The sequence below is a fragment of the Oxyura jamaicensis genome, chromosome 2 (assembly GCF_011077185.1).
Source record: "Oxyura jamaicensis isolate SHBP4307 breed ruddy duck chromosome 2, BPBGC_Ojam_1.0, whole genome shotgun sequence".
Lineage (NCBI taxonomy): Eukaryota > Metazoa > Chordata > Aves > Anseriformes > Anatidae > Oxyura > Oxyura jamaicensis.
In genome coordinates, this window is record NC_048894.1 from 64377190 (window position 1) to 64397850 (window position 20661).

The 20661-nt window shown below is 39.2% G+C and overlaps 1 protein-coding gene across 6 annotated transcripts in view; it reads right to left on the reverse strand.

Moving 5' to 3' along the window:
• The window catches only part of HIVEP1 (HIVEP zinc finger 1), a 116577-nt gene that overhangs the window by 29742 nt on the left and 66174 nt on the right, over positions 1-20661 (reverse strand). For all 6 annotated transcript variants that reach the window (XR_004747856.1, XR_004747854.1, XM_035316107.1 and 3 more), the window contains exon 4: positions 3254-9180. Coding sequence is in view for 4 of the 6 variants with exons in the window: in XM_035316107.1 (XP_035171998.1) it covers positions 3254-9180 (5927 nt within the window). In the remaining 2 variants the exon portion in view is untranslated. The remainder of the gene's footprint in view (positions 1-3253; positions 9181-20661) is intronic.

A 20661-nucleotide genomic window follows, 5' to 3' on the forward strand; every position in this document is an offset into this window, starting at 1 on the left:
TTCCATACAGGTGAACCCATGTTATATTTTAACATGCTGTGTTCATTCCAGGAGCTTCTTTCACAATACCACTTTGTGGTTTGTTCTTTGAACCACTGGAACGTGGCAACTTCACCCATTGCCTCTGAGCAGTGAGTTGTGAAGAGTAAACAAAGTCCCAGGGTTACTTATTGTTTGCATTTTGTTCACGTCTCTTCATTTCCCATGGCATCTATTGTTGAAAGAATTACCTTTTTGTGATAGTGATTAGTAGCAGTTATGCAGCAACACGAGCTCAGTAAACATGACTTGGTTCTGGGGGCAAAACTAGGGATGGTTTATCTTTGTGAGATCTGCAGTTAAAGCCCCTTAGCAGAATGCTCCACATCTCTCTGGAAAGGGCTGAGACTGTGAAAGAAGTGGTGAGGGATAACAACACCATATTTCTATTGTTATTTATAAACTGTATTATAGTGACCCTTAGAGCTCTCTGTCGGGGTTAAAATGTGCAAACCACTCAAGCAAACACCTGAATGACAGTCACAACCCTCAAAGACTTGCAATCTAAACTGTGGTTCTCCAATGAACTCGGGACCCTGCCAAGCATTAAAGCAGGAAATCAAATCACATTCTTTTGAGGGTAACAAAGAATTACTTTGCATTTTTTGTTTGTTTGTTTGTTTGTTTTAATGGAATATTATCTTCCCAAAGGAACACCAATGTTCTGGTTCCACTGTCAACCTCAACCAGAAGACGCCAGTTGGAGAATTACTGGGCATGAACAGAATGAGCAATTTCAGGTTTTGCTCTCATTCAGCATGGCTCCTGTGATGACAGTAACTAGAAGTTTCCAAGTGGGCACAAGCCATTCCCCTATCAAGACTAACTAGAAAGATAACATAGAGGTTATCTTTTAAGAGTATCCTCATCATCCTAAAAAGCCCAAGACACTGAAAGGGAAACGAGACATACTTTGGGGGTGTTAGGTCATATCCTAGGTCATATCCTACCTATCAGGCCGTTAGAACTTTTAATTTCTGCCACCCTGAATCTTGTTCGTACGGTCTAAGATGCCAATTAAACTTTTATTGCTGATTTCTCGCTGTACGTTCTTGCTTCGTAGTGGCTCTGAAGAAAATCTGTAAATCAGCCCCAAGCAGAGCTTAAGAACTCTTCACCTTGACCTTGCTAGTATGTTTGATGCAAAATGTCACCAAGAAAGACTGAAGAAAGATTAATAACTGTAGGTCCTTTGTGGAAGAAGCAGTGTAAATGTACCTGACAGCTGCCTATTACTGCATTTAAGAACTCCCAGAGTGCTTAAAAGGGTGCTGTCAAAATATTTTTCAGAGTACTGTTATCCATTATTTATATTCTAAACAGAACTTGTTTGTAGATAAAATTTATTCTTCATGAGGCACACAGCAGTTTTGTTATCAGAGAATTTCTTCTAACAGACTGTTCTTTAAAAATAAAACAAGCACGAGTCAACAACACAGGTAACAAGAGACTTGCCTTCCTTGGAACAAATTGCTCAACCATGTATGCTGAAAAAAGCTAAACCTTCCAATTTTTATTTATTTATTTATTTTAAGGTTTAGCACTATTTACGTACAACATCTCAAAAAACACATGAGGAAGCACTCTAGAAAAGGCAATATGAGCTTAAGCAAGTAAAAGGAGGCACACTAATATGGAACCGGTAACTGAATTTAGTTGCAGTACTAGCAGCAAGTCAGCAGTCTGAATTTCCCTCATGAAACATTATAGACTACGCTTTGAACACCAATATGAATGTTAGCAAGATCTCCCAATGATATCAAGAGAGATAGATTTAACTCTATTGCTCTTTTGGCCGTGGAAGTTTCTGCATATATTCTCAACTCTCCCTGTAATTCTGCAACTAATTCTTCCTCTTACATAGTGTTTCTCATCTTATTGCTCTTTCCCCCATTGACAGGTTTGTATTTTAGCAAAACACTCAGCAAACACAGAAACATCCCCTCATGACCTCTAAGAGCAAGTTTTCATCACTCAACATCAGCAGGAATGCATGTCTTTTCCTGAGGCTGTGGCATGCTTCCTCTAGAGTGAATGCACACCCTGTGGGTCCTGATTCCCAGAAAGTTTTGTAGATGGCATACTGCAGGATTAGAGCAGTAACAATTGCTCTCACCTCCCGAAAGGGTTTGTATATAGCCTAGACAGCCTCTGAGCAATGCTGGAGAATTGGTGCTCTATGGAAATCCTCTGTTTTTGCCAGCTAAGAGGAGAAGCATGGCAAAGAGCACACCCCACGCACAGCAGAGGACAGAGAAGAGTGTGAAACCACACTGTACACCAAGGCTCTCCTCAGCAAGCTTTATGGCTTTAACAGATGAGTTAACAAAAGCTATGTGATCCACTAGACAGTGACACTTGTTGCTATACTACAGGTCCAAGAGTCACAGTCAACAATTTGCAGAAGCGTACCAATTACTTAGGAATGCCAAATTCAGTGCAAATCAGCACACAGTCTAGTAAATCCTGATCACATCCATGCAGTCCTAAGGTGGTTAAAGAAATAAAAAGTGACTACTTGGCTCTTTTCCACATTTGACTCTGGAGTTATGTTGTGTTTTATGTGTGTCACAAATGTTACCCTGAGTATATTCCACTGCACAAGATTTAATGGCATCTTTGGAGCCATATCAATCTAAGAAGTTGCCAATGTTTTTATGGAAGCTGTAATTTTCTTTTAAACTTCACTATTTTTGTAATTATTTCACACCACCAACTAACCTAGGTGGGAGAAAGGGAAGTGTACACTGCTCTTCCCACTGTTAGATGATCAGCAACGGTGAAAAATATCTTTACCCTGTCCATTGACGCCTGTTCACTATATGAACATTTTTATAACTGAAGATACCAGTAGATTTTTAAAGGAAAATATGCAGCTATGATCTTGAATTAACCTGCTTTAAGTGTTTTAAAAAAATTATATCAGAACTATTTGTTACACCTTTTGCATTTAAAAAATAGCCAAACGCATTCCTGTCACAATAAACATTTCATATGCAGATTTAAATCCAGGAACTAATTTCCATAAAAAGTGATAAATCCTTATGAAGAGGTTTCTTAATGGAATTACTTAAGATCTTTTTAGCAGTCTGATCCAGCATAACTAAAATAAATAAGAGCACATATTACAAGTCAGGCACATTACATTCTCCAAAATATGAACAAAGCAAGTCCTCCGTAAACAATCAGTATGTATCAAGCATAGCTTAAGTACCTTGGTTAAGCTGTTCTTCCACTTGCTTGAATAAACCAGTACATCAGACCTGGGATGAGTAGTTCTTGCTTGAGTGTATAGTGGTTTTTCAACTTTCTGTTTTGAGTTGAGGAGAGAAAGAGCTACCTTTGTTGACAAACCAAGTGGATTAGGATTGTTGTGACTAATGGTCCACGTAGAATAGGCTGAAATTTTCAGATCGTTTTGCAGCAGATGTAACGGTTTCCTCTTCAGGAGAAAACACCAGGTAAAGCTCGTTGAGGTCTTGAGGCTTGGAAATGACAACCTCTGCATTTCTCTTGTATTCACCGCAGCCAGTGTGGTTAGAGGCTTTGCTTGACTCTGGCTATTGATTTGCTTGCTCTCATGACTACTACTTGGGGATCTTCTTTCTTGACTGCTGCCTACAGCCTTTAAAAGAGAATTCTGATTACTCACTGGAGACAGTTCAGATGGTTTTCTAACTACAAACGCTGGTGTTGCTGAAGACTTCACATCTTCAGATTCTGGTGACTCCCTCAGGGTTTCCGAAACCCCAGTTTCAGATGAATGACAATCAGGCAACAGAATGTCTGAAATACTAGCTTTGCTGCTTTTTTCATTCTGTGCAACACCATCAGGATCTAGGAGGTGATTTTCGAGAGGCTCTGTGGTGCAAACCTGTCTCACCAAAACTGGTTTCTTTTGCTTATTAGCCAGGTCATTAGATCGAACGCTCAGTGAATGTAATGGTCTGTCATCGGTCATGCAGGCAGCTCCACTCTCATCTTTAACACGCTTTTGCTGTTTTTCCATGGCAATATCTAAACTGTTGGCTGGGGAAAGCATTCGTTTACTTGAAGGTGTAACCTCTTGTTGAGGGAAGAGTCCACTAACTGGCACTTTCTGAATAATATTCAAAGAGCTTGACAAAGGTGAATTTCTGTTTCCACTTTCTGGTACTGAATTTTCAAACTCAAATGAATTTGGCAAAGTCCTTTGATGATCTTTGAGAGATTTTGGCAGCTGAGTTTTGCCTTCAAGCGTTGGCACTCTCACAGCATTTGTTTTGCAAATAGATTGGTTTACGTGATCCTGAGTCACTAAAATTTGAGGAAGGGGTGTAACGGTCGCAAAGCCATAGGATGGGATGCTACTGTAAATACGGACAGGAACTACAAAAGGAGGAATCTGATGCATCTGACTGCTGCAGTTATTAGGGACAATTTGTTTTAGAGGACGCACAGTGTAAGGATTAGACATATTGTCAGACAGTTTAGCCTGAAGCTCAAAGGAGGACGCATTCTGGTCCACTCCAGCTTGACTTGGGACAGTCTGACTTGATAGACTATTTTTTAGCAATTTAGAAGAGTATGGCTGACATATATGTAATGTTTTAACTTGGAGTTGATACTTTGGAGCAAAACAATCCTTTTGTTCATCAGGGTGACAAGAAAGTGTGTACGAATTCACTTGTTCCCCTTGGGTTGATGTTTTAGTAAAAGTCTGGGAAGGCTGATGCATTGAAGATTGCTGTCTTTGATTATTCAAAACATGATCTAGAGGCTGCTGAACTGGAGACAGGTTAATGGGATTAGAATTTTGAATTGTTGAGTGAGGCCTGGAGTGAGTTTGAGAATGCTGAATACTTGAAGGAAACTCCACTGAGGATTTGCTGGAGGTCTGCAGCCTGTGAAATGGCACATCTGTAGCATGAACTGTCTGAAACGAAGAAGTCAGTTTAACTGGATGATTTTCTGGAGCAATATTTAAAGATATTTGTCTTACAAATGGTCCTCTCCTTCTTTCTAGCAGAGGCACGTGTCCAGTAACTCCGTTTCCAGACGACAGTTTTGGAGCAGCTATCTCTATGAGTGAGGCAGGTTTTGATGAAGATATGCTTCCACAGTCAAAAGACTTACTCCTGTAGTCTACAGTCTCCATCGAGGGCTGCGTGCAGCTGATCTGCTCCGATGCAGCACGCCTCATTTCCCTGTAATGCGGGGTAGGCATGCCCAGCACATGAGAGCCAGTGGGAATCATAAGGAATTCTGATGACTTACTAGTAAGTTCTGCTTTAGAAGGATTGTCCACCTTCGAAATCTCATCTTTATCGAGAGACACTGAGAAACTGGAGGCATGAGACAAACTACTCTCTCGACTTAGACTTCTGGAAAGAGTGGAGTCAATGCTCGATTCAGCAGATGAGTGCTCCATTTCAGCCAAGCGAATTCTTTTCTTCTTCGGTGGAAGTTTTTCTGTTGGTAATTTTGACAGTGTTTCACTGCGCTGTGGCCAATTAAATCTTTCTGTCTTTTCCTGATCGCTGCATTGGTTTTCTTGCTCCCTGTCTGGTTCTTCTGTGACCAGTATTTCAGGAACCTGGATGTTATGCTGGCGAACAAGTCTTGATGTCTGAAGTGGTGTGTTCCTCTCATTAGAAACTATTTGGCTTCCCTGCACTTCCCCTCTAAGTGCTTCTAATGACAGTGACTGATGATGCTGGGAAGTATTCAGATGAGAGTGTCTGTCCTCTTGGATTGCAACTGCAACCTTTGCAACCTTGTTGGGCTCTTGAGATGAAACTGGTGATACTCTTTCAAATGACTCCGATTTCTCAAATGAGCTATTTCTGCTCAGTGAATTGGTGTGCTGTATTACTGAAATACCAGACCCTTGTCTTTTCAACTCCACCTTTTCTTGCATATCTGAGCTTGTCTGCTTTTCAATGAGCGGAGACGTCTTTGGCTCTGTTGTCAGATCTGTGCCTCGAGCCACAAGCTGAATTTGTGAACTTCGAAGTAGAAGGTTGCTTGGCTGTTGCAAACCTACTACTGTTGCACTGAGTTTTGACTGACTGGAAGAAATTGCTGGCTTATTTTGGCATTCTGCATTCTTTGATGGTGTGCTTGTGTCATTTTGTTGTGGGTCATCGTCATCTCCAACACTTTTCATTTTCCTTCTTTTCCTTATTTGGGGAGTCTGTTCCCAGACGCCAGTTGAAGTAGTGACTCTGTAGTGAAGAATTTGAGGTTGTGTACTATTTGGAACAGTTTTATGTTCAGGCTCTCGGATTGCAGCTTTAGTTTTAGGTCCATGCAACTCTGAACAGTAAAATTTTTTGTGGTTTTCAAAGTTTTCCAGTTTCCTATACCTGTTTCTGCAGGTTTCACACTCAAACATTGTTCCTCGCACCTGAGGAAGCTTCTTAGTTTTTTCTAAATTTGATCCCTGTGCCAGTGACTTGTTCCTTTGCAATAAAGATTCATTTGATAAATTACATCCCAGATAACTTTCTTCTGCAGGTCGCACTGATCCAAGAGCTTGGTTTTCACCAGTAGAAGAATCTTCTATTGCTGCCTGTCTAACAAGGGTCCGAGGATGTCCACCTTGGTTCAGTGGAGCAGCAGGTCCTGATACAAAAACATCATCATATAAGGAGCCGATTTTATCATCAAATGACTGACTTCCTCTAAGTGGATGAGAGGGAGGTATTACATTTGGAGGTACTGCTGAATAACTGGTAGTAGGCATGGAATTACTTCGTGTTATAGGCAAACAGTCAAGGGATGGTACAGAGAGAAGAAAAACTTGTTTTGATTTCTCAGTGGGCGTGAAAGGAGACTTTGGTATATCAGAGCTTGAACTAGTTCTTCTTCCCATAGGCTTTAAATCAAACTGGAAAGAATCTTTAAATATGTAGGATTTTGGTGAATCTATGCTTCCTCTTCTCGAAAGAGATGTTCTTCTTGGTTTCACGCTATCTAACTGTTTGTCATCCACAACAGCTTCATTATCAGAAATTAATTTTGAGATACGCTCCTCAAGGGTTTTTGTTGCCATGGGAGGTCGCATTTGGCCAGAGAGAATCAATTTTTTCTCAGTACAAACTGTTTGTACCACTGATGCTACCATTCCACTTGCTCTTGGTACACAGGGCAAATTTTTATTTGTATCTTTTTCAGAGGGCAGTAATCCTCTTATGAAAGGAGCTGGTGGGCTCATTGTTTGATCAGCACTTTCAGAACGAGAGAAATAACCAGAATCAGTACTACCTAAACTTCTAGGGCTCAGAAGGCATTTTCCTTGTTGCTCCTGGGAACAATCGGTTGCCTGTTGTCTCTGAAGCTGAGCGTGCACAGCTCCTACTGCAGATCCCAGCTGCTCCTCTAATAGGCCCAGTTCTGTTTTCTGATTTTGTTTTATGTCATTTTCCTTTAATGAGGCTGTATGTGTTAAATTTGACTGAAGATTTGTCACTTTAAAATCTCCTTTTCGCTGTGCTGCAGCAAGCTCAGGTTCTGGATCTGTTACTTTGGGGCTATCAGCCCTTAACGGAGAAACATTTACAGTGTGAACCACTACTTTTGGTAAAGCTGCCATTACTTGTGGTTCTGTATTGTGTAATGAAGAATCACCTGGGATACAATCTGGGTTACTTAGTGGCACAGGGCTTCCCTTCCATACTGTTTCTGCACTTGAAATGACTTTCGCTATTTGTGCAGGTTCCAGTTCTTGATCATCTTGTCTTTCATCAGCAGTGCCTTCATCTTCACTTTCACCACTTTCTTCCACATCTGAATGAATGCTAAGAGCTTTGTCTGAGTCATGAGATAAGAAGAGACCACCAGCATCTGGCTGTAGGACAAGGCCAAGTTTGATAGCATGTGCATGGGATTTTTTGTGCTTGTACAAGTTACTTTTAGTTTTAAATGAAAACCCACACGTAACGCAAGGATACGGTCGCTCTCCAGTATGGGATCGGATATGCTTTTGGAGAACACTGGGCTTGGCACAGGCCCGATTGCAATACTCACAGACGTACTTCCCCAGCTTTTTAGGTTTCTGGTCTTTCAAGAGGTTACATATTTGTTCTATGCCATGGTTTACAACTGATGCTATCTGGGCTGAATTATACATGGGACCTATAGACAAGTGTGTTGAACTAGGTGTGTTAACTGACAAAGGTGAAGATGAACTAGCTACTAACTGATTTTGAGCAAAAACCTGAGTTACAGTGGAAGATGAGGTGTGAACACCAGAGGAAGTTACTGCTATGCTGTATATCTGCTGGAGCTTGGCATTTTCTTGACTCTGCTGTTGCACCATAGAACCTGTGAAATTTGGACACATAACAACCTGGTGATTTTGTTGGCTGGTTTTAGTAACAAGGTCTTGTGAATGAGAAACCGACTGGACCTGTGTTTGTCCACTCTTGGCGGCTGTTGCTACATGCATAGTGTTCAATGTACATGGGAAATAGCGAGGTCCAGCTGTAAACTCATGCTGAGACAAAGCAGACTGATTTTGGACGCTCGTTGTATTGGATATGAGACTAGGAGAGGTGCTTACAATTTTATTTGGTCTCAGTTTCTCTATCTGCACCCCATAATGGGGGCACTCTTGTGCTAAAGTGTTCAGTTCAGGCTCCATAGCTTTTAACAAGACATCAAATGCAGTACGCGTACATGGGGATGATGTACTACCATCAACAAAAGTAATACATTCATTACTGTCAGTCTTTGTTTTTCTTGGTAAGGAATTGGAGAGAGACTTCTTCTCCGGTGAGCTCAACTGACTCACATCAGAATCCTCTACTGCCTGCTTACTCAAGTCTAAGGACTGATGTGTCAGTGAAGGTTTTGTCTGCATTGGTATCTCAGATTTGGTTGTTTCAGCACTTATCTCACTACTAAGCACTCCCCCATTTTGTTCGGTACATTGACTTCCATTTTGCACAGGTAGTTGGTCCTGTGCTGTGGCATGTTCTGAAGCATCCAGAAGAACTTTTAGTGGTGGAAGGTCTGCATTTTGTTTAACCTTGGATTCTGCGGGGTTTCTCAAAGGTGATTTTGGTATTTTTTTTAGATGGTTTTCAGTCACAATCTTTTTTCTTTTCACACCCTTAATTGTATCTGGGTTTCCTCTAGTACCAGCATCTGTGATTTCTGTTAAAACATAAAGAGAGTAACAAAGAATATTAGAACTACATAATACAGTATATTTTTATTTATAGCATTCTATTGTCTCTAAGCTTCAGCTGTAAGAGTAGTTCACACAGCACTGGTGCAACAAGACTGTCCAACTCTGCCACCTCCAGTATTTTTTGAATAGCAAATGTATCTTAGCAAAGATCCAGTTTGTTCCCATCTAGCAAAAGTAATGCTTTCTAACCGGTGCTCTAAGATATTACAAAAGCAATTCATTATAAGAAAGGTGTCAAAGAAAATGTAAGAAAAGAAAGGCTACTAAAAGAATATTTTAGTATTTATAGCAACTCTTTTTTAGATAAAATAAAAAGAAATCTCTCTTTTGCACTTGTTCCAAAATTCAAATCATTACAGCAGGAAAATGAAGAACCAAGACACAAATCCATTTTCATGTCGCGTTGTCACCTTTTCTGTCTATATGTTACACTAGTCAATGAATGAAGACGACTTCCTCATGGTTATATTTGTAAGCAGATTTATCACGGAAATGGCACAAACCACCCACACCATCTGTCAAATATTGTATTTCAGAGCTCCAGTTACTGAACTTTAATAGCGTTTCAGATGAGCAAGTACTGCAGAGGAATAAAATCAGTCACACTTAAATTATTCTTCTATTAGTGCATCGTGAAACAAAATAAATTGGAATTACTTCATTACTAGCTACACTTGTTGGTGGTTTTAAGCAGGTATGTATGGGGAGCTTCAGGAGCGTAGTGAAGAGCAAACAATTTTGAATATTACTCAGCAGAATAACTTTGTGGTGAGTACTTGTAAAGAGTCCAAACTTCTCTAACAAAACATACAGACAGACTGAATTTCAGTGTTGATACTTGCAAACTTTTTTTTTTTTTTTACATATACCTTTGTTTACCTCAACAGTGTCATATTTATTCTGTCAATTAACTATTTTAAACGTACTTCCTAGCATACAAACACTCAGAGGAAGCCAAACATTAAACGGGTGTAAATCCGATTTCTCAAACTTTTACAACTGTTTGGCTGTTAGCCAAAACCGTATTTTGTCTGATTGCCAACATTCAACACAAAGGAAGGATCTGAGGTGACAAGAAGTCTGATGCCTCTAAAAAGGTTCAGCTGCACACACATTTTGGGAAGCAGTGCTGAGAAACTCCACATAGTATGGTTACCTGGATACAGAGGTACTCAGGAACAGAGGCTTATGTGCACTCGTAGGTAAGAAAATACTAATTAAGACAGCATATACACAGACAAAACTCTCACAGTCAGCTTCACAAGAGATAGATGGAGAAAGCTCAGGCTTTCCAGTACTGATCAACTCCTACAGCCCCTTCAGTGGCATAAGGAGTATCCTCTCACAGAAACACCAGATGCCTTCTGCACTGTGGTTAGAGGAATGCCAACACATCATCTGCATCTGATGATAGATACCGGTGCTGATGAGTCCAGGGTGAAATTCCTGCTCCATTTAAAGGAAAGCCAGGCACACCTAATACTTGTCTGGACGAAGAGAACACAAAGTGACCAGTGGGAAAAGAAGGCCAAGATGATGACATGTTTGCCCAATGCCAAAGCACAATCCAGCTGAGCTGTGTGCTAAGGCCAGAGCTCAGGTACTTGGAAGTTCAAAAGCCTGTTTTCAATTTATTGCCAACTTCATTTACACGTACATTCAAAGAGGGCGAAAGGATATTGAGATTTCCTTGCAAACTGAAAGGTTAAAGAACAGACATTGTACACAATGTATTGCACATGTGGAAGTGCTGCAGAACCTGACTTATTGCTCTCCCAGCCCTACCTGAAGAAATTTAAGTATGAAGAGTAAGATGCTGCCTTGTTGCATTCTGTCATCTCATAACAGAGACACTAGAATCCCTCTCCAGAAACAAGGGCTATGAAATGCTAGCTGTGGGGAGCTTGTGCTCTTCTTATATACCTGGAAAGAAATTTCTGTAGTAACTGTGCACTTAACCATTAAATGAACTTTGCATTTATTGCTTTATTACCCAAACCTATTCATATTAGGCTACATTTAGCATATTCAAAGCAAAGCTGCCTTCCATCATGATGTTCTATACTTTCCATCGCTTCCCAATTAAATCAGTGTCTCACACTAATATTATTAGTGGCAATTTCATTAAAATTCATGGCCCACTGCAACTTTTTTCAATAACAACAAAACTCCATTTTACACCAATGAAAGAGACAATAACAAGGTAATTATATAAAAGGGTGTTTTTAGCCATGGTTTGGTGATCTCTCAAAACCATGGCCACGTTAATTGAGTGTAAGTAATTTGGTTCCTTTTATGAACATACTGCAGTTTTTATCCTGTCACAGTCATGCCTCCACACCTATCACACTGCCGGTGTAAGTACTGGAGCACTGGGGAAAGTGCTGGGCAGATTATATGCAGCTAGGAAGATAATAGTGCCATGAAGCCCGAACATCCAAGCAGACAAATATACACAGAAAGACAAAGGTGTTTTATACTGCAGTAACTGAACAACCAAAGGATGTGCTTCTCTTTAATGCCTCCAAACATTAGATAACAACCATTCCAAGGCTTCATCAATACAGTGAGGAACAACAGGCACACTCAAAGAGCACCACTGGAGACTGGAAACCAGCACGGCTGACAGATGTGATGTGGCTTGAGGAAGTCCTAAAAACACTAAAAGCCATATCTTTAATCTACAGACTAAGCAATTAAAAACATGAATTCATTACAAAAGATCAGAATTTTCTAGAACCTGTTTACAGCTTTACTTTAAAAAATACCATTCAACACATGCCAAACCATAAAAATTGTTTGAAAATGAAAGAAAAAAATAGAAAAAGGCAAGTTATGCATTACATCCTATACAAAAATAGTAATTTGGTCTTCACAACCACTAATTGTGCTGCATCTACACCTATAAAATTCCAGGCTATGGAAATCATGACAACCAGTTTCTTATTTCTACTTCTGACTCTATGCTTTGCAATTCCAGAGATGGAATCTCAGGTTTTCTTCAATATACTTGTCTATAAAAGCCTGCAAATCATACTTTCTTTCGATGGCCTTACAAGGCTTAACAATAGTATAAGTGCTGTGCTGGATTTCACTCCTTGGCAGTTTAGAAATACTTATTGTTAATGGAAATACCTCAGGTTTTCTAGTGATCAAATTTCTAACGTATTTTGGGGAAAAAGAGGAAACCCTGACAACTTCTTTTCACTTTTTAGTTTTCTGTTCCTTTTGTATAAGTCTTCTTTTTGTATTGCCAAATTATGTTGAAGATATTCCATTACATGGTTGTTAACCTACTGCTAAGATGTTTGCACAAAGATCAGCTGTATCAATATTTCTAGAGGCAATAACAAAACCGGCGGAAAGCGTGGGTACCAGAATTGTTAACATTCCTGTTAACAGGAATAGAGACACAAACTTTCAGGAGGGTAATACCTTGTCAGGGCTGCACACCCATACCAACAAGCTGAAGCTAAACAAGGGGAACATAAACCAACCTGACATGAAAAAAAAAAAAAAAAAAAGTTGATTTCCTTGTCTTCCTCTCTCTGCCATTCCACACTCTGCTTGCCTCCCTGTGCAGTCACAAAGCCCTTCTCCCTGTTCAGCTAGTGACACTGATGCAGCAAATTCCTCCTTCTCTTGGGTGAATTGGTACTTTTGTTGGCAAGTACTGTCATTTCCAACAGAGGGCTAAAAAGCATCTTTTCCATAAACTGTATGACATCAAATAGGATTAGGTTACCCAGTCCAAGAGGACAGGTAACAATGCTGCTGTGCACAATGATTCACTTTTCAGGTACCAGAGTATCTCTTTCTCACTTTGTTCTGACTTCCTATCAGGACCTTCTGTTTAATTCCTTTGCTTCGATAGGAATTCTGCGCTCAAAACATGCCATGTTTCTAAACTTGGTTTTGTTCAACCACAATTCCTCTACTGCACTTTGCTCTATGCACAGGAAATAGAGCAAAAGAACACAAGTGTGATGGTGTCAATAGTAATATAGTGAGGTAACTCATGCAGCAAATAAAGGAGGTATAAGCATTTTTTTTTCTTCTTTAGCATTTGTTGGTGAACTAGACAGTGTCTTGACAATATGATCTCAATGGTTTTAAGTAACTTTCAGAACTGCTTGTCTCAAAGCCTATGTGTTATTTTAACACCCACTCCCTTTCTCTTCCTTCCAACAGAGCTACGTGCTTGTATTTTTAAAAAAGGAAAATAACTGAAGTGAAGCACCAAGCTCCCTTCCTTCTCGGTGTGACCCTATGAAACATTTAGCCAGCAACCACTATCTGCCCTACAGCCCAATGAACTTTCATTCTCTTTCATGCTCAATTTATACTGCAGAATTTTTAAAATCACTGCATACAAAGACCACATTTTCAAATGAAAGTGCCTCACCTTTGGATCCTAAACCTGTACTTCAGCTCCCAGGGAACTGCAAGCAAAATCAAACTTCTTGTGAAAGTGTTCAAACATTAAGTCTTAAACATACAGCTAAAATGTTAATTAAAATGTCATAATTAACAACAGTAGTTGTTCAAAGACGGACAACTCTTCAAAAAAGAGAGACCATGACAAAGAACTTTACTCTGATTAAAAGTCATGCTTCCTGGTGCCTTAAAATATTCAAAATATTCTTATATTTGATATTTGATGCTTATTTGATTTTGATTTCACTGAAACTATTGCAAAGAGGTCATAAATGACCCCACTGGGTCTTTTTCCATAAATAAGTAACAGAACATGATTATGAGATAAAGACATAAGTCTAACGAGCAAATGTAAGGACACCAGAACTTACATTAAACGCAACAGGGCATAACTAAATTGTCATTTTTTATTATTATTGTATGACATCTTTAGCTTCATATTGCCTCCTATGTGCTAAGTAGTGCCATAAACGTTTTCCTAAAATTATAGTTTTTCCAAAGTGTAGAAAAATCATGATTACATAAATTGTGCATGTATAAAAATGTTATCAGTTAACAGAAAAATCTGAACAAGATTAAGCCATGTGCCATGCTTAATTTTAAGCACTAATTGAGAGGATTTTAAAGTTAATCACCATCAGCTTTAATAGATGTATTTTGGGTGCCTAACTTCAGACTTCTTGAGAAGGTACAGTAGAGGCCAAGATGCGAGTCAAGGAATTTGGAGCACTCCAAGTCAGCTGTTTCATTATCATAATTTTGCCTTATTAACTAAAGTAGCAAATGTCCTGCAAGCACAAGATCTGAGGAAGGTGCAGCTACACTAGTATATGTTACCAGCAATCATTTGAGTAGTCCCATTAACTTCAATGACAGTATTCATTTTTGCGAAGTAAAATTAAATTTTAGTGCTCTCTACCATCACAGACTGATAAACCTATACAATCAGTGCATCCAAAGTTCATATATTAAATATAATGGCAAAGAAATTGTATATTGATATAAACTCCAAGAAATCTGGTGCCTCTACCACTAGGTAAGTTTCCCCAGATTTAAAAACAAGTATTTCAGGAGATTACTCAGGTGGGAAGGGACCTCAGCAGGTCTCTAATCCAACCTCCTGCTTGCAATAGAGACAGGTAAAGGAAGCAACCAGGTTGCTTAAGGCTTCATGTGGTCACGTCCTGGAAACCTACAAAGACAGGGTTGACACAGCCTCTGTGAGCAACATCCTACACTGTTTGACAGTCCTCGTGGGGAAGAAGCCAGTCTAACAGTACAAGAAATACTCATGTTGTTGGCTACCAAAGTAAGCAACAGTTAAGAACAGGCAAACATTGTTTAGCAATATTTAGTACAAACTATACAATCTGTTTCCAGTAAATCTATATTAACATGACTGAATTGTCACTTTGAAGATAACACTGGAGAAAGGGAGAAGTTTTTCTTGCCTTGGAATAACATCTTCCCAAAACACTAGGCCTGCCTTTATTTTAAACTAGCACCTCTCCCACTAGTGCTTCAGTTGCAAAGCTATACTAAAGTTGAAAGGGGAGAATAACTTTCAGGACTGAACAGCTGCCTGGATGTGGTCCTGGCCAGCCTGCTCTGGGTGGCCCTGCTTGAGCAGAGGGCTTGGACCAGATAACCTCCAAGAGGTCCCTTCCAACCCTAACTATTCTGTGATTTTTAGCCATAGTGTGCTTAATGAGGAAGGCCATCAAGACCAAACAGCAGTAACACCAGAGCCTCAGTTGAGAAATGCCAACATATATGAAAAGGAACATATATGAAAAGGAAATGCCAACATATGTGAAAAGGAATCAAATGTAACATTTCAGCACATCTACAAATCTCTGACCAATCTCCAAAGTGAAATGCATACTTTTTTTTCTTTTTCCCTAAAAAGACCTAATTTCCTGCCCAGCATGAAACATATTAAATGAAACAAGACATTTGATACTGATCGAGATTTCCCAGCATTATAAGTATATATATTAAAAAAAAAAAAAAAAAAAAGGCAGAGACTGAATCACTGTAAAAGTTTCACAGAACTCAAACACTTCTTTGAAAGACAGACAAAAACACAAGAACAGCAAATGCCTACCACATGACCCATGGTTAATGCCTAGTTACACACACAAAGTGTCAATATATGAATGTTCAAGGAAGGGCATGTGCTACAGTTTTCATTTCAACATCCTGAAAGTTTCAAAAATATTTACTATGTTATGTAGTTAATGTCCTGCTCTGTATTCCAGCCATTTGATGACACTAAATTTCTTAAACAGAAGCCTTTAATGAACTAATGTTGTGAACAGTTTCACAATTAAATTATCTGCTTGCAAGTTACGGATTATCAATTTTTATTGATAAATTAAGATTTGGCTAATAAAACATAAGAGCAACTTCTACTCTTAGGATCCAGAAGAAGAAAGGCTATTAAACCATAATTACACAACAGCTCATGAAACAGCAACCAATCTACAGATTATCAGCAACCAGAAACTGCAATCTGGTCATGAAATACTGAACCTAAACTCCCCAAACAGGAGTCTGAAGGGAAAAAACAGAAATGAAAGGAACAAGATGTTAACTACACTCTCTTTGCATATAATGGTGTTTAAACAGAACAAGCTCATTAGTCATATTCTCTGTATTTCTTTAACATCATCTTCTATTTGAAAAGCAGTGATCAAGTTGAGTAATTTCCATACTGTCTGTAGCAAAAAAACAATGAAGAGCAGTAAAGAGCTCAGACCTGCCTAACAAAGCAGAAAGGAACAGAAGTTCTGGCAAAGTGAGTAGGAAAAGTCTTATATAGCAGGTCTTTCTTTTAGGACTAAATAGCATTGTGCTCTTGACAAAAAGCAGAAGTCAATTTGCTGGAAATCTAGAAATCGGGAATGCCCTAACCATGGAAGCTCTAGCATGCTTGAGGTGGGCAAAAAGATCTCTCTCAGGGTGGGCTTGCTTCAGAGGTCTTTAATGTTGAGCCCATTAAGCTGGTGAGAGCTCTTTCCTTTCCCCATCTTCACCTGTCCTTTTCCACAGATGTGAGTATTCTCTCTTTTTGCTCTCTCACATGTAACAGTCTTTTACAGAATTCCTACAAAAGACTCCATCAGGTCAGCCTCTAGCATATAGCCACCAGACAGTGGTATACTGCATCTAACTCACCATGTGTGTCTGTGTGTATTTTCCCTTTAGAGGAAAGGAAACTCTTTAGAATTTATTTAGAATTCTAGAGGAAACTCTTTAGAATTTAACAACTCCCTGAGCTGAAGGATTATCTGCAAAGTGCAAAAAAGCCAGCCATTACTCTTATGCAAGAGTAAGAAAAGAGTAATAAAAGAGTAAAAATGTTGCATTTCCACAGCTAGCTTGCTCCTAAAATTAGAAACCTTCTGCTTCTGCTAAAATTAGAAACCTAGTGCATTTACAACATGCACATAGGTATGCCAGTTTAATTAGTGTTTTAGCTCAGCATCCTTCTGCCATAAAACGAGCTTGTTCTGACCTCAGATGTTAGAAACTTGCAAGAAATCTTTCTATTCACTATAGCTGGGTCAACCTCAAGATGCCTGAAAACATGGTTACTCATTTAATGATAACCTGTACCACATTTTGGAAAAGACACTTTCCACTTACTATCAGGAATTTTATTTTCCAATCATTGTTTTTGAATACAAATTTCTATAATGTCCCTTTGAAAATGATACTTGCAGGCTGGAATCTCTTTTGCTGAACTGTCACTCAAAAGATTTGCTATACTTGTCAAGAAAAGTCAAAATACTATTACTTTACATCACATTAATGTTTTAACCAAGTTCTCATAATAGCTCTAACGTATGAAATGTTCAATATAAAACTGTAAATCTGTTTGTCTGCCTGTCAAAACAATAACAGTTTTTGCTGTGTCTAGTACCAACAGTGGATTTACTGAGCAGATTTCAGCTGCTAGTATTGTAAACTAAATGTACTAACAACAACAACAAAAATTAAATAGAAATAACAGATATAGACATTGACTCACAATCCAGGAAGATTACAGGAGCCAGAAAACTCTTTGCATTGAGCACATATTCTAATTATGTTTCTCCATGCAAAGAACATATAAACATCTCAATTTTTATCAGTTTGCCCCCACAGCCACAATGGGGACATTAAAACGTACTTAACTATTGAACACAAAATCAATGAAAACTGAGTATAAATGATATCAGAGACTATTCCTGCTGCCACACTAGTCAGTGGAGTTTTCTCACTTTCCTTATTGGGTACAAAACCATGCACTGAATGTGCCTGTAGACAGAAAGAACCTTTCAAGTCATCCTTGTTATTACTAGCAGCATGCAATGTTCCCTTAATGTGGAAACAGTGCAGATTTTGGGAATAGATGGGACCTCATGGAAATGTGAGATCTTGTATGACATGAGCTACAGACACCAATAGTTCCCGTGTTAAGCCTACCACTGCTGTCTGAGCTGCTGTAAATATTTGAGGAAGATAATTCAGTCTTGATTTAAAGCCTTACAGCTTGATGTACATGGAACAATTTAAATAAATTACCTCTCATACACATGTACTGACATATTTTAATGGAGATACAAACACTATGATATCGGACATCAAGAAAATGCACAAATCAATCGCATGAAATAGCATTGCTAACTCTCATTTAGAATGTTTGGAAAGTAAAAGGTAGGTAGCTCTGGTGTATGTCAACAGAAAACTAAAAAGGCTGACTAATCCTGTCACCAATATTAAGTAGCAAACAGGACAGTGCTGTAACTTGCAACTTCTGAAGATTATACACTTCCATTTAGAGCAACTGTATTTCTAGCCCACATGGTTGTTGAAGATAACGACAGAAAGATGAAAAGAATCAAATGGAACTTTGGATCTTGGTTATATTCCTTGTCCAAAACGTAAGGCAGTTTCCTGTAAGTATGAAATAGCAAATAAGTATTTTAGGCTAATGATAGTACATGGGTAACACAGCAGCAAAGAATCCAGAAAGCTCACATGCTTGCAAAGCTACAGGAGAAATTCAAGGAAACCTGTGTGGAAGAGGAGACTACTCTAAGATAGCAAATCAAAATGCTTAAATTGTTCAGTTATGCATTTCCAGATTTTCGTTTGACCTACCCACTTTTTATTCAATTTCCTATTTCCTTTGAATATTGGGATGAAAGAACAGTCTTGACCACGGCTGATGAACTGTGAAGCTGGGTATATCACCAGCATGCAGTGTTCCCACCTGCTTTTTGGCAGAGAGCACTGCAATGGCAGGAAGAGGGATTAGGAGTGCCCGCGGGGAAGGGAGAGATGGGAAGGGACCTGGCTGCTCCTTTGAGGCCAGATGGTAGGCCAATAAGTCATCTGTAAGCTGGGACATGGCAACATAAAATGGTCATCAATCTTTAATGTAAGATGGATACAGCATTTTGATTAAATAGAGAGAACACTGGTATACTTACAGTAATGTATTTGAAACTCTCTTTATAATTTTGTCAATAAGATGCATTCATTTAACAAGAGGGATGATCAGGAAGGATTCTGAAGGACTTAGAAGATACAAAAATTTGACTAGAGTCCATCTGCAGCAGAACCTACATTTCTGAACTAAAGTCTTGTGCTTCCATTTACAATGCCAAACTTCTTTCCTAACTCAGCGCAGTTCAATTTACTGGAAAAAAATGTTTAAAAAATAGCAGATGGGCAAATAAGGTAAAGGGCATTTGATTTCATTTGCCTCTCCTCCATGCCAATATGCTACTTTGAAGGGACTATAAGTGTGGGAGGGGAACATATGTGCACGTGGATTCTGCATCTCAGAGTATGTTTGCTGCTGGTAAGCAATCTCTTCTTTCTTTATTCTTTCTTTCCATGGCAGTTCGAATGCACATTCACACAATGTGTGGTTCCACACCGTTATATGAGGACATAAGCCAGCAAATGGAGAATCATATTCCTGCATAGTGACTAGCGAACCACTAAGCCAAATGCCAGGTCAACCTTTTAACCAGAAATGTATTATTACCCACTGAAAGTGAGACTTTGTGTAGTCCCAAGACAGAAGCTGGAAATAAAGGTTTCAACACCACCACAGAAATTGCTTGGACTTTGCTGGACTCCAAACCATGGCTTTGAATGGTTCTGTTTTGGTGGTATCTCAGCAAATTCTGATAGAGCCTGCTGCCATTTAAACAAACACTCATCCAAATTAGACAGAACTCTTGGATCTGTCAACAATGCTTCCCTATCTAAGGATGCAAGTAAAGAAGGTACTACTAATACTGAAGCATAAGACCATGGAAGGAAAACTTATTTGGCTGAAATTCTAATACGGCCTTAGGATAAAACCTGCAGTAACCCTGGAAGGGAACACTGTCATCAAGACAGAGCTGTCACAATGTCTTGGGCTTCTGGAAGAGGAGAGAACATCTTAGAAATCTATTTTCACTAACGAAGAAATGAGCAGCTACACTAAGGATGTGAAAAACGGTGGATTCAGAATATACAGCATTGTATTCAAATTCTACCATGCAGCATCTCCAACAGTAGGCAAAATAATGAAAAAGCTCTTTGAGAAACCCGAACGTGATAGGGTGAGAAAGTATAGCACTGTGGTTGATATGACAGATTTAAACAGGTGCTAGATAAACCTAAACATAGTTTAAGGACAGACCTGATCCATTCAACTCAAGTGGGTTCTCCAAAAAAGTACTTGCTCTACCAGAACTGATGAACTGGAAGGGACCAACATAGTGCACTGATTGGAAACTGTTATCTGCCAACACAGACCCTGGTCCATGGAGTGTAGACCTTGAAGTCTCATGCTTTGTCTGAATAAAGTTGGCTGTAATTGTTGAGGCAAACATGGTAATATGATGTCCATGACCCTTTGGTAAAATAGGTTGAAAACAGGCTTCTCCTTGAAGCTAGACAGGGACATACCTGCCAGTCCTGGGATTCAAACAAGAACATTCAAACAAGAACAG